This window comes from Amphiprion ocellaris, chromosome 4, assembly GCF_022539595.1.
Source record: "Amphiprion ocellaris isolate individual 3 ecotype Okinawa chromosome 4, ASM2253959v1, whole genome shotgun sequence".
NCBI classification, from domain to species: domain Eukaryota; kingdom Metazoa; phylum Chordata; class Actinopteri; family Pomacentridae; genus Amphiprion; species Amphiprion ocellaris.
In genome coordinates, this window is record NC_072769.1 from 16421215 (window position 1) to 16436245 (window position 15031).

Here is a 15031-nt window from a genome sequence, read left to right on the forward strand (position 1 = left end):
AGGGAGGGTTGGCCTCTCGCCGATTGGGCTAAAAGAGCATGATTAATGGATATCTTTTTTCCCCCAGTGTAAAAGTAGAAATATAAAGAGATTTTATCACATAATTGGCTGCCCTTTGAGCCTTCTTACTATGTGCACTTCATTATGACTAATTATGAATTAGGTTTGGTAATAAGAAGGAGACAGAATGGTTGGGTTAAGTGCTAGAAAGAAGATAAATTGCTAATGTAATAATGGTTTTGATAATGAATATTCTTTGAAGGTGTGTGTGCGTTTGGAGGAGGAGAGGCGAGCTGCCGAGGAGCAAAGAAGCGGGATGGAGAAGGAAACAGATGAGCTGAGGACAAAACTGAAAGACGCCACCAGTGAGGTGAGGAGTCAGCCAGTGAGTGCATGTTTTTATCAGATGAAAACATTTACCAGATCAGCTGTAACTCCTGCATTGTGCGCTCTCAGGTTTGCCGGCTGGAGTCGGTGATCCAACAAAGAGACAAGAAAGAAAAGGTGGCCCCTGAAGCTGCACCCTCATGTGGACCTCAGTGCTCTCGTCTGGAAGAGGAGCTCCATCAGGCTCTGAGTCGACTGGCTCGGATTCAGGAGGAGGCGGAGAGGCAGCGAGACAGACAGCAGAGAGAGATCGCATCCCTGAGAGCTGACAAGCATCGGCTGGAGGAGAAAGTCCTGGAACAGAGCCGGCTGAACACGGAGAGGAGTCTTCTTGAGCAGAGCCAGCGGCACACCGAGGACCGGATCAGGTAGCGCAGTAAACACGGACCTGCCAGACTTGCTTAGGCTTACATTACAAAGTCTTGACTCCGCTTGTAATCTCCCTCTGCCCTTCACTTACTGTAAATGAGCACTGGGGAAGATCAAAGGTGGGGAGCTAATCATTCAAATTGTGGCTCCAAGCGAACCTCTTCTTCAGCTTCAGATCCGGTTGAATTTAAACGAGTTTTATTGAAATGAACAGTGTTTTTTTCCAGAACACAAACATGCCAAGAAATAAGTTGCAGCAGTTAAAATGACATGAGTGAGTCATTAAATCGTGTCAGCGCCATCACAAAAATTAAACACGCTTCAAATTAGCATTGACCTGTCCTGTCTCATAGAGTTCTACAGATTTAGCTGCTTATTTCTCACTGTATACTGACTATAATTAGTGTTACTTTTAATTTAAATGTCTTTAATTAATCTAAAGCACCAGTTCCCCTGCTTATCTTTACAGCTGAATCATATTTTCCGTTCAAAGACACATATATAAAACCTGATAGCTAAGGCTAAAGAGGATTCTGCTCCAGAAATACAGCCGACTATTTTTTTAATCTCCTAATATGGCAATGAAAACCAGATTTTGCTCTTATGTGCTTCATGGAATCAAGTTATTCAGTAAAGTGAGAAATAATCAGGTTACAACCCTGCATGCTGGATTTAAAAATAGTCCTTTTAACATGAGGTAAAAGCACAAGAAAACAAGACACCACGCAGCGATTAAACAGCAGAGTGAAGCGAGAAGACGTAAATAGTAATTTTGCATGTAGGTTACCCTCCGTCTCACTCCGTGTTCTGATGCGTGCCTGCAGGGCAGAGTGTGAAGATCGTCTCAGAGCAGAGTTCAGGATAGAGATGAACGCTGCCGTCGCTGAGAGTGAACAGAGATGGCAGAACCGAGAGCAGGAGCTGCACAGCCAGATATCTGAGCTGCAGGGTCAGCTGAGCGAGTCACAGGTGAGACGAATTCATCAACTCAACTATAAAAAACACATTTATGAAGCTGAGAGCCATCCTGATTTTCACTTTTGAGACATAATTGGACTGAATTGCAATTTTGTTTTGATTTTTTTAAAAAATTCATATTCTGCTTTAGTAGCTGAAAAAAATTTGACTTTTTGAGAGCAACCCTGAAGTCTTGAACCATGTTGATCTAATTATGGATGGAGTCACACAGTTAAGTTTGAGATGGAGCTCAATCTGGATGAAACCGGGTGGAGAGACGCAGTGTTCAAGTTCAGCTCCACTTCAAAGTGATTTACAAGATCCATCATACTACATTGTTCTCTTCCTCGATGCTTGACTCTTTTTAGATGTTTGATTTTTTTTTTTTTTTTTTTAACATATTTCCCTACAACGTCCTGCCTCTTACCTGCTATGTTTAGTGTGTTCCCAGTTGAACACAGGTTTACCGAAGACATTGTTGCTGCCCTTATAGGGGGCATTCCAGAATTGGAGGACATTTAACGTTCCACCCATTAAATTTCAAATAATCCATATACAAAACACAAAAACATGCAGTTGTTGTGTAAATTTACTTGTCCTGAGACCAAATCTAAAAAAAACTAGGCGAAAAGAATGTTTGAAAATATTTTTTAAAATATCAAATAAGTCTGGAGTTCTCCCTAAAATGCCATTTTTCTCTGGTCCCACCCCCCTGATGACCAAATTGAAACGCTGGAATTAACATCATCAAGCAGTTTTCCAGAAGAATGAGTAGAGCAAAGCTATGTCCTCTCTTCTGTTTGTCATATTTTCATAACATTGTCAGCCTTGATTGAATGTCTCACTCTACCTCATATTATCAGGATCAGACAAATTCTTTGTACTTTTGTCCATCAGTAAGTTTGTCCTCTTGGTCAGCAGTAACAGCTAAATATTTAGCTTCTACTCCTGAGAAAAAGCTAACAGCATGGATTAACAACCCTGTTACTGTGATTAGAGTAGGGTTAGCAAACAACAAATAAAACATAGAATAAAAATGGTACCATTGATGCGTAAGCTGAGCTTGTGATAGTTTATTACCTATTATTGGTGAATATGGAGCAGATAACTGTAAAAGAGAAGGTTTATTTTTCAAAACTTTTGAAGCCCAAATGTCCTCCAATTCTGGACCCATAGCCAAATATTGTACATCGGAAGAGTCCTAACCCTACTGAAACAGCTTCTTGGTTAAAAGATCGAATCTTTTTTCTCCACTTTGAGAAGCTCACAGTCGAAAGATCTGTCAAAAGATTTCACAGAACCTGGGACCTCTTTCTCTCCTACATTACCTCGCTTGACTTGACGAGACATCTAAGCTGTTCAACGCCTCTCTCTAGCCCCGTTTTTTTTCTCTCTCTTCTCAACTGTCACTCAGGAAAGTGTATTCCGTACATAGGACGTGTGGGAGGGTGAATCTGGTTGATGGGTGCTGTTTCTATGTTTGTCTATGGGTTGAACTCGTCAGGAAACCGTCAGAGTTGTTATGTGCCGTGGCCATCTATAGTTCCTGTGTTATGTTCTGAAGCTTATTTTGTAAACACATTTAAAAGAGAAGGCTAACTGACTTACACTGACTTACACAGAGCAGAAAACCAGCATGACTGTGATATTCTCAGACTAGCATCGAGCTACACAGCTTGATGTGCCTCACCGTTTGTTTAATGGAACTGCTGTAATTGTCAAAACACTGAAATATACTAATTATAACTGTTGTCAAGATGGCGTCAACAAATGTCTTGTTTTGATTGACCAACAGCTAAAAACATATTTCCAAACAATGATGTGGGCGTTTACGAGGCAAGGAGATTATGTGGAGTGTAACTGTTGGAGCTGGCGTTTTTGGACCCATTGCAGATACTAAAAGTGGAAAAACAAAAAAGACTTTGTGGAAGTGCAGTACTACATTGCTTTTAATTAGTTCCATAAGCCAGTGTTGAGCACATACTGAAGTCTGTGTTTTCTTATTTATTTTAGGAAAGCTGTCTGAGTCCTCAAACTCTAAAACAAAAGCGACGTCTCCATTCGATTCTTGCTGCAAATTCATCATCTCAGGATTATGCTGACAGCACACAGAGCCTTAAAAAAAAAAGCTCACGATTTCTCCCAAATGCAGGCAGAGAAAAAGAAGGCGGGACAGGGAGATGATTGCCACGGCAACCCCGAAATCGAGAGGCTGAGGAAGGAGGTCCAAGACACCAAGGAGATAAACAAGAAATTGAGGGACTTGCTGCAGGTACTCACACATTTTAGAAAAATCTTTTATAGATTTTCCCTGTGATGAATAATTTAGCAGCTTTGAAAGTGTTGCAGTGAAGAGGCAAGACAATGTTGTTCCATGAGTGCGCATTTGCACATTAAAGCGCTGTATATCTGTACTGTAAAGATGGGATTTTGTGGGTTTAAAGAATGGAAATGTTGTTTTAAAAAAAAAAAAAAAAAAATGTGTGCTAATGTGTTGGAGGAGCCCCAAACCCAGTCTTCAGCTGAGGAGAGACACAGTCACGCCATGGCGCTGCAAGCCTTAGAGAGACAGGCAAAAGAAGATCTGCTGTCTGAGAGGAACAGACTTCAGACAATGCACCACCTGGAGCTCGGTAACAAACACATGCACGCGCACACATAAACACACACGGGCATTAGCATAAGTGGGCGTTAGCACAGCCGCACGAACAAAAAAAACCCAAAAAAATATGAGCGCACACACAAGGATACGCGCGCACGGCGATGCACACGTCGAGATTTAAAATTCAACAGTGAAGTTGCCATTGCCATGGATACCCTTCACCATGGCAACAGCAAGAAGGGTGCCTGTAACAGTGGGCCAAATTGATTTTGTTTTTCTGTATGGCTTTTTTATTTTTTTGTGCTGTCAGATAAGCAGCGTGCGGAGCTGACCCAGCAGCACACGGAGTGGAGCAGGCAGATGACCCAGAGACACATGCAGCAGATAGAAGACCTGCAGGCCCAGCTACAGGCGCACACACAGATGATGGCTCTGCAACAGGTGACACAAACACACACCGTGCACAATGTGTCACACACACTCTCTTTATCTGTGTGTTGGGGTGGGGGGTGGGGCCTGTAACTCACTGGTGTAATCTGCCTCTGTGTGCACACTCAAGCAAATCACAGCAATTTTAGAAGTGATACTATTATCTGCCTCATGAATAAAATCCTCTGTGTCTGTGGGATTAAGCCAGCGCAGCACATTACTGCATGTAGCAGAACTAACCGTTTTAAAAAGCAACTTCTGAAACGCCACCGTGATGCAGATTCAGAGCATGTATCTACTGTGTGACACTGTGTTTCTGTGGATGCGAAGGATCTGAAGCAGCAGAACCAGTATCAGGTGTTTGAGCGACAGCTGGACGAGAGTCGCTGTGCCATGCTGGAGCTGCAGAGGGAGAATGCAGCACTAAAGAAGCAGTTAAAGGAACGGTAAGAATAATTAACCTGTTATGTAGACGTTAATGCCACCTTTCGGGGCTGCCGCTATCGATTATTTTCATTTTTGATTCATCTGCTGTCATTTTAGTTGATAAATGTGAGAAAATGGTGAAAAAAAACACAGGACATACAATACTGTTCAAAAGTCTGGGGTCACTTAGAAATGTCCTCATTTTTGAAAGAAAATCCAGCAACCATCACTCCTGTGTTCTAATGCTACATTGTGTTAGCTAATGGTGTTGAAAGACTAATTGATGATTAGAAATCCCTTGTGCAATTATGTTAGCACCTGAATAAAAGTATGAGTTTTCACAGAAAACATGAAATTGCCTGGGTGACCCCAAACTTTTGAACGGTAGTGTATGTCTGTGTTTTTATGGACAGATTTTGCCAACATGATATTGCAGCTGCACAAGGCACAGTTCTGAAACTTTACAGATGTGTAGCTGAGAACAACATGAAGGCTGCGTAATTACAATCTGACACATGAATACTGTGTACTAACTTGTGGTAGAATCACACCAAACACAACAACCGTCATTCCAGCCCAGCAGTCATTTCTCCATTTTTACATCCTTGCTCACTGTGGATCGAACCGTTTTTCAACTTTATTTTAATCTTAGCTACACACTTGTATGTTTTTTTTTTTGGCAGCGTCCTGCGTGGTTGTGACAAAATGTTGACAAAATCTGTCCACAGATATCCAGAAAAACAGCTGCCAAAGCATTCAAACCCGCCACGACACACACACACAGACTCACAAGACGAAAACAACTCCAGCAGGTAATAATATAATGGTTACTACTGAGCACTCATGGTTCTGAATGTCAACATGGTGACGGACGTCGTGGCTTGAGTTGTATTGTTGCGTCTGATTACTACATGTTATTGTACTGAAAAATAGATGTAGATTTATTGTATACTGAGCAAACGGCATCTTTTTAAACCTGTAAAGGGTTGTTTACATTTGGGCAGCATGAAATAAAGTGACAAAATATGCCCAAGTGCACCTCTTTTGAGTATATTTGTGATTTTTCTGCACTATTGTGCAGTGGTTTGTATGAAAACCAGACCTGCTACAATAGATACTACACTGAAATTAGATCTAGTATAGCAGTAAGCATCCTAAATCAGCAAGGTTTAATGGATCCTATCATTTACAGGATCCCTGATGCCTTGTCTAGTAGACCAACTCATCATAACTGTTTTATTGTGTCAAAGAGGCCACGCCCATTATTTCAGTCTGCCCTTGTATATATTTGTCCTTCCCAGGTCAGTACAGAAGAATTCAGAGGCCGAAGAGAAAGAAGAGGAAAGCACAGAACTGAGGAAGAAGAGAGACGCCCAGCTGGAAGAAGAAGCACAACGTCTGAAAGAGGAAGTGGAGAAACTGAGGGTGGAAATGGAGAAACTGGAGGAATCCCAGAAACACTGGGAGGAGAGGAAAGACGAGGACATAAAGGAAGAGGAGCTGGACGAGGAGAAGAAGAAGGAGCGGGAGGAGGAGAAGAGGAGGGAGGAGGTGGAGGAGATCAGGAGGGAGCACAAGAGGGAGATGCAGAGTTTGGTCTCGGAATACAGCAGCGCTCAGACTCACCTGCAGGCTCGAATAGTGGCTCTGGAGAACGAGTGAGTAGAGGACAGACACGAGGAAACGCGACGAACCGTAAAAAATACTGTGGTTGAACCTGTGGGTGAACATCAGCGCAGGTATGTGAGAAAGTTTTTGTGTTTCTGTATATGATTTAACTGCAGATTGCGTGAGCGGGAGGAGCGGTGCAGGAGGAGGGAGCCTCGGTGTGACGACCTGCAGCTGGGGAGACTCCAGGAGAGACTGACGGAGAGAGACCAGCTCATTAAAAGATTAGTGGTGAGAACTCAAAGTCTGTATTTGCTCTAGGCCAGGGGTGTCAAACATACGGCCTGCAGGCCAAAGCCGGCCAGTCAGAGTGTCCAGTCCAGTTACAGTGAGACGACTTTGCAAAGTGTAAAAATTACATAGACGACATTAACTGCTGTCTTTCAGTTAAAGTTACTGCTATTTTAAATTTGTCCACTGCGCTGCCACAACTTTTATGTACACTGCCCGACTAAAAAAAACTCACACAGTCTAGTATTTCATTGGACCACCTTTAGCTCTGAGAACAACACACATTCGCTGTGGCATCATTTCGATAAGCTTCTGCAAGCTTCTACAGCATTTATTTCTGTCCAGAGTTGCGTTAATTTTCTACAAAGACCTTGTACTGATGATGGGAAAGTCGGACCGCTGTCCAAAGTCTTCTCCAGAACATCCCAAAGATTCTCAGTGGGGCTGAGGTCTGGACTCTGTGGAGGACAATCCATGTGTGAAAATGACGTCTCATGCTCCCTGATCCACTCATTCTCAATGTGAGCCCCATGAATCCTGGCATCATCATCTTGGAACATGTCCATGTCATCAGGGAAGAAAAACTCCATTGATGGAAAGACCTGGTCATTCAGTATATTCAGGTAGTCAGCTGACCTCATTCTTTGGGAACATAATGTTGCTGAACCTGACCAACCCCAGATCATAACCCTAAACCCCCACAGGCTGGTAGACACTAGACATGATGAGTGCATCACATCATCCTCCTCTCTTCTTACCCTGTTGTACCCATCACTCTGGTACAGGGTAAATCTGGACGCATCAGACCACATGACCTTCTTTCATCGCTCCAGAGTCCAATCTTTATGCTCCCTAGCAAACTGAAGACTTTTTTCCGACTAGCCTCACTGATCAGTGGTTTTCTTCGAGCTACACAGCTGTTTAGTCCAGATCCTTTGAGTTCTCTTCACACTGTGCGTGTGGAAATGTTCTTACTTTCACTATGAAACATAGCCGTGAGTTCTACTGTTGATTCCCTACGATCATTTAAGAGTTTGTTCCGACTACATTTGTTCCTCAAAGATGATGGTTCACCACTATCCTTCAGGTTTTAATAAAGTGTTGGACGGTTCTTGACCTGATTTTAGTAGTTTCAGAAATCTCCTTAATTGTTTTCTTTGCTTGATGCAGGCCAATAATTAGACCCTTCTGAGACAGATTAACATCCTTTCCATGACCACAGGATATGTCTTCCAACATGGTTGTTTCAGAAATGAGAAGCTCCTCACTGCATCAGCTAGGGTTAAATAAGTTGTTGCAGCTGAAACATATTCATCACTGCAGTAATTATCCAATGGAAGGCTCTTACCTATTTATTTAGTTAAATCCAAGTGGTGACTTTTTTTTGGACAGGCAGTGTTTATTTTTTGCATAAATTGAATATATTTACAAGGCAGGGAGATAACTTCTTCCTTCACAGTTCCCATTTAGTTTGCATCTTGGGTCAGTTCAGGTGGTCAGGATTGCTACACAGACGTGGAAAATAATGTGTATTTAAAATTATTACTAGATCTTGACAATTTGTTAGAAAAAGATAATGGATGGATGGATCTTTAAATTCTTGGATTGTCCCTGTACGTGACATTATGCAAAGGCAGCTCATTGAAGCATGCTTGTGCCATATACTGTGTTCCCAAGGCAACCAAAATTCCTCCATATAGGCTGTGGAAGAAGAACCTGATTTCACTTTCCAGTCAGCTGTATCTCTGGTAATAATGTATAAAGAATAAAGACTTAGTTTGCCCTCACCAGCCAAACAGTCAGGATGTTTTCTACATTATGCTTGACCTTGGAAACCATATCACACAGTTCCTGTTGGCACATTTAGTTTGCGCAGGAGCCTTGTGACTATAGCTGTTAATTATCTGAGCATCTCTGTGTTCTGCATGTTGAGCCTGGGCGACGTCCTAGTGGTTAAAAACTATTCTTGGTTTGATTCCCCGCAGGGAATTTTGTTGCTGAAGCTCTCTCTCCTCCATGTTTTCTGTCTGCATCTCAAAAGTTGCCATCAAGTAATGGCAAATACCAATATCTGTCATTTAGACTAGCAATCAGCATCAAGCATCATCCAAACGTCGCCCCTACAGCGACAATGCCAGTCATTCTTGGAGATAGTTAGCAGTGTTGTGCCCACGGGTTGATGTAAAAAATGTAATTACTGTAACTGGTCAGACTTGATCTAATTGGAACTGTGTCTTGGTGAATCATCAGCGGTCATGTACGCGTAGGAGAATATTGCATTTTTGAAAAGTGTCCTCTGACAGATTGCCGCGTCAACCATCTGTGTGGCATGAGGCAGCTTAGCAAACAAGCACACCCCGCAGCCACAGCGCAAACACAACAACAACAACAAGAGCACCAATAATGAATAAGGCCAATGAAAGTCCTTCCTCGTCCTCCTTCCCTCCAGGAAGAGAGGCATCAGCTGCAGCTCCACCCTCCTGTTGCCGGGGACAACAGCACCCTCAGGCTCCGTGACAGCAAGTCCCGCCCCGGGAGCATCACGCCAACCATGAGGGTGAGTTTGTCTGTTCGACTCATGCACATAATGTATTCGTCAAAGGGAGCCCGCCAGGAGGGCTCAGTGGGTCGGTGCCAACTTCTGTTTCTGTGGCATGAGGCGGTAAAACGTACAAGCTCGCCCACTCGTCACATCGCAGCTCGTCGGTGTAATAACTCCATCGCACTGATTTTAATTACACTGCGTTTGAACAGTACTGGTACAAAAGTGTGTGTGAAGTTTTTTTTTCTTTTAAAGTGAGGTAATGGGTGGCAAGTTTATTTATGCCCCATATGTTCAATTGATGTGATATCTGTCTCAACTGGATTTGAGATCCGTTTTAATGAAGTACTTTGCATGCAAATATGACTATATGCAATTTGCAGATATCATGCTATAGAAGCTACACTACAAAAAATGTGGTGCCCAAAACAAAAGCATCTCAGCAGCCTAAATCAGAATTTGAGGCTGCAACTAAGAGCAGCCTGCATTCATTTTCCTACAGTCATTTTCGGATAAGTGACTACACACCAGCTGGGATTGTAAATCTGGATAAAAGCTGAAGCACAGCGTCACCTCCAACCTCATGTGATGAATGCAGGCTACAGAGGTTTGGTTTATGGCCATAAAGCTGTTACTAGGGGCATGTTTTAGTATAAATGCTACTTGTTTGAGAAACCATTAAGCTTTGTCTTCTTCCGCAGTAACAGCTACACATCTACTACTTTTAAGCAAGGCTGATGATAGTTATTACCATTAGTAATAATAGTTATGTGACGTTATGACGGCCCACATACATTTGTCCATCTGTTTGTCTTTCTGTGTGCAACATTACTCAAAAATGGACCAACAGATTTGGATGAAATTTTCAGGGAAGGTCAGAAATGACACAGAAATGACCACCCCATTAGATTTCGGCAGTGATGCAGCTTATAGTCTGGATCCATGGATTTATTAAAGATTTCTGTATCACTGCGAGATAACAGTATGGCGTCACTGTAACTATGACAAGTGAACGCTACGTCAGCTGCCTGCTGACGATCACTTGATTGCAATCCGACTACAAATCCACCGCTGTGGACTTATTGGGACTTATCAATCCCAAAAATGATGATATGATGACTGAGGAGCCTTGGCAGAGTGCTCTGCTCTCTCAGTGCTTTTCTCATTATTATTAATGTATTAATTTTAATACAGATGTAAATAGACAAACATTTCCTTGGCAACTGGGCACTGCAGATTGTAGCAGAAGTTACTTGAACAGTGTTTTTGTAAAGGACTATTTTCAGCTGAGGATTAATGCACATTTGAAAATGCTAGTAAGCATTTACAGCACCAGGACAGTGCATGAGGGATTGACTCAAAATAAACAAAAGAGGTCGTGTTTGTCACAATAAAGAAATATGTGGGTCACTGATTTCACTATGAAATAAATAACATTAATAAAGAGCTTTGGAAGTGCAGAGGAAAGCGCTACATCGGGCTTGGGATATATTTTGGGGGTTTTATTAGACGTGTCAACTGTGAGAAACTATACTAATATAACACCCACAGTAAACCTCCAGCAGGTACAACAGACTCCCGCACACTGTCTAACTTAGACTGATAAAATTATTAGTACGACGTTTTGGTGCTAGACCTTCATCAGGCAAATAGTTTGGTACAAAGGCAGAAGTAATCTTAAATAGAGATCTGACTCCACCACCGACGAGCAACCTCCACATACACCTGGGAGGTATGAGACACCAAAAAAGAAAAAAAAAAAAAAAGAGAGAAATGAGAAAGGAAGGAGTTATTGTTTGACACCAGAGAACATACTGCTAGTGTGAAAAGAGAGAAATAGCAGAGTATGTCCTAAAAAAAAAGAATAATGAACCCACTGTAGCATCTTTTTGAAGAATCTCCCAACTGTATGTTCTCCTGACAGAGGAAGCGCGTGGACTCGCCTCCTCGTGTCACCAGCATCTCCGGCGCCGGTACCTACGACAGGAGCGTCTTTCAGCCCCACTCCTCGTCCTCGTCTTCCTCCTCCTCCTCCATCCATCAGCACTCCTCCTCCACTCTCCCCCACCAGTCCTCCTCCCACCCCCACACCTCCCCCCACTACTCCACCTCCTCCCTCCCGCACAAGCACACCTCCCTGTCCCTCAGCCAACATTCCTCCCCCTCCCTCCCCCGCTCCACCAGGTCCCGGACCTCCTGCATCCCTCCCACTCCGGCGCCGACGGCTCCTCTCCCCGTCTGCCCCTCGCCTCAGACGGGCATCCGATACGTGTCCCCCTCCTGCCAGGAGCCACATGCACACCTGCAGGCCCACTCGATCAGGTACAGACCTACAGACGGCTGCACACTCGTAACCACGATGTATTTGTTTCAGCTTGTAAAGGCTGATGTGTCGCAAACTGTATTTGAATATGTAATTAAGAAATCGACAAGCACAAACCAGAAAAACTGAGGACAAAAGTCATCTTCAGTATAAAAGCTTAAATAAAGGAAAGATAATACATCTGAAATATCTTTTAAGTCACTGGGTGAAAAGTACATTTACACTATCAGTCATGTCAAAGCAAAATATCGAGTAAAAGTGAAACATAACCCCTGAACATTTTTCTGTTCATAGAAATACGAGTACAGGTTAATTTTTTTACACATTTACTTGATCTTTAACTTTTATTTAAGACCCTTTAAATACCATATAAAATGTACTAAAGTGAGAGAAAAGCAGCAGGGACATTACTAGAATAATAATTCTTGGTCATACCATTATTTAAACAGATGATAACTAAGTGAAAATGATTAGTTCATGTAACTTTACTGAAGTATGTGTTATACTAAACACTTAAAGCTTGCAATCAGATTAAAAAACTTTACTATACATATAGGTGGATAAAGGACAAATTGAAGAGTTTTGAATTTTGTCGTCTTTAGTTAATTAGTTTTATTTTTCATACAAACATGTACCCAGTAAAAATACCAAAGTTTTGTTTTGTTTAGACAGAATTGTGTTTTCTGTAATTTGAATGTATGCTTTCTGTTCCCTTTTTTCTATATTTTTTTGGTTTGTGCCTCTTGATTTATTTAGTTTTTTGTTTATATTTTATTATTTTTAAACAACCAAACAAAGCAACACTGTTGCCAAATGAATTAACATATGTGGGTTACATGAACATACATAGGAATTCCATCATATACGTGCTTGTTTACACTCGCACTATATGAAATAGAGAAGAAATCTATTTTTTATTTAACATCTATTTAACCAGTTTAGTCCCACTGAGATCAGAGATCTCCTTTACAAGAAGCCAGCAGCATGGCCACATTAAAAACAGTAAACAGCAGATAAAATGAACATTAAAACTTGCAATACCCAGAATGGTTCTGTAAATAAACACATGCCAATGACTGAGACGTTGGGTGCTTAAAGATGTCCAATTAGCTTTAGAATAGAGCACACAATGGTGACTAATGGGACCACATCTGATAATGAATCTCAGTTCTCCATGGTACACACTATCCAGCATGCTAAGACAACTAGCAGAGGCCTTCATGTTCAACACATCTCCACAGTCAATAACAGGCAAAAAGGTACAGGTTTAGAACAAACATTAGGTGCTGTACCTGCTCCAGATTTGGAATGAAGATGGGGTTGTAAATGCTCACAGGGTCTAAGAATCAGACTTATTCCTGGGGAGGTTTTCTGTGGGCCAGACGAGGAAGAATCTAGGGTGCCAATGAAATCACAATGTGAGGGATGACCTCCTTAAACCGTGTTCATTTTTGACAGTTTGGTCAATATTTGTGCAATACTTCTGTCACTGAAATAGGAAATGCTCTTTTACGTTAAATTTTTTTTGCACAAACTTACTTTTTTAATGTTGAATATGATGTTTTTAATTTTTCCCCTACTACTAACTACTACAATAAATTGCTTAAAAGTGCAATAAACCTAAAAAAATGAAAATTGTTTTTGTTTTTTTTCACATATATTTCAAAATACAGAAATTGCATAGCTGTATCCCTCAAGTTTGTAAAAAAAAAAAGACTGGTTTACTAAGATTTTTGTCATGTGCACTTTGTTGTGTTTTTACAAACCCATCACTGCACCAAAAAAATCGCCTTGAGACATGTGAATGTGTGAAATGCTAGTGTAACTCCACAGATTTTATATGCAAAAAGAATGATCGATCTATCTTACCTAGTTTCAAATCTGTCGCCAATCAAAAACGAATATGCAGTCGTAGTGCCGGCGCCATTCTGGGCTCTATAGGGTTAAATAAATGTCAGTGTTCATAAGCTGAAATAAACAAATCTAAGTCATAAATGTGCAGCTTCCCCAGTGTTCTGGTCTTAAACTCTCGTTAAAATGCTCTGAACCTTTTTTGCAGTGATGGTTAAACATACTACTATGTGTGTTTGTTGTGTTTTGCAGGGGCCCATACCTGGAGCAGAGGGGGACTGAAGGGCTGAAGCAGGAGTGGTTCACCAAATACTTCTCCTTCTGAGCACAAAACACACACGAACACACACACACAGCAGCTGCAAGTACATCTCATATACAGTTCATTGCTTCTTATACACATCTGTTCGCTTCCCACACACATACACGACTTTTAAAAACACAAACAGACACATTTACATTAACGGACATACAGGCTCATCACCAGCAAGGCCATCTCAAACATTGCCTCAAAGCTCAACCAAAAAGTGCTTCTCAAACACATGCCTGACCTCTTCTCAGAACATAAGGCCTGCCGGATCTTGTTTGTATAGTTTGGAATGTCTCCGTAACTTTTTTTTAAAAAAAAGGCAGTCTTCCTTTTTTTAACTGTTGCTCTGATCTCATCACACGGTCCCTCCAGGCAAGTGTACATTTCCTAAAATCAAACAACCAAGTGTCTCTTTTGAGTATGGAAGCATTCGACATATTCAACCAAGATCCACATCAAAATGGACACACACGACTCACCATACCAAAATGAAGCTTGTTTCAATGCAAAAATGTATAAATATCTTAATGAAGAAATTGAATAAAATATTTTGTTTTTGTAAGCACTTCTTCTTTGTGTACTGGAAAGAAAAAAAAATCCTTCAGGCCTTGTTGTTGCTGTGTATCAGATAATTATGAAGCTATTAAGTGTCGCAGCTTTGTGGAGTCTGTGAGGGAACAGATGCATCAAGTCGCATTAGCACCAAAATCAAAAAGACCAAAGAGAAGACTTACCGAGTCCAGTGAAGCCATGAGTGTGGCTCTGCTGCTTCTCTCTGGGCCAGAAAAACACCGTTGCTGTTCAGTCACCGCCCTCCAGCTGGACTACTCTGATGTGGTTTCAGGGCTCTTCCTTAGGTGCCACAAAACTGAAACAATTAGACGTTATGATGCTGGTATTGAAGCAGTATAATGAGCAGTTTTAGTCTGCATGCTG

At 41.7% G+C, this 15031-nt stretch overlaps 1 protein-coding gene across 4 annotated transcripts in view; it reads left to right on the forward strand.

The window, feature by feature from the left end:
* The window catches only part of LOC111565574 (protein FAM184B), a 29827-nt gene extending 15170 nt beyond the window's left edge, over window positions 1–14657 (forward strand). The window contains exons 7-19 of one of the 4 annotated variants that reach the window (XM_023265720.3): window positions 263–370; window positions 457–755; window positions 1581–1725; window positions 3866–3985; window positions 4214–4346; window positions 4626–4756; window positions 5075–5190; window positions 5899–5982; window positions 6472–6828; window positions 6943–7069; window positions 9519–9626; window positions 11536–11933; window positions 14038–14657. In XM_023265720.3, coding sequence (XP_023121488.1) covers window positions 263–370; window positions 457–755; window positions 1581–1725; window positions 3866–3985; window positions 4214–4346; window positions 4626–4756; window positions 5075–5190; window positions 5899–5982; window positions 6472–6828; window positions 6943–7069; window positions 9519–9626; window positions 11536–11933; window positions 14038–14110 — 2199 coding nt within the window. In that variant the 3' untranslated portion in view covers window positions 14111–14657. The remainder of the gene's footprint in view (window positions 1–262; window positions 371–456; window positions 756–1580; window positions 1726–3865; window positions 3986–4213; window positions 4347–4625; window positions 4757–5074; window positions 5191–5898; window positions 5983–6471; window positions 6829–6942; window positions 7070–9518; window positions 9627–11535; window positions 11934–14037) is intronic. The other 3 variants (XM_023265721.3, XM_023265722.3, XM_023265723.3) reach the window with 3 other exon arrangements.
* The last annotated feature ends 374 nt before the right edge of the window (window positions 14658–15031 follow it).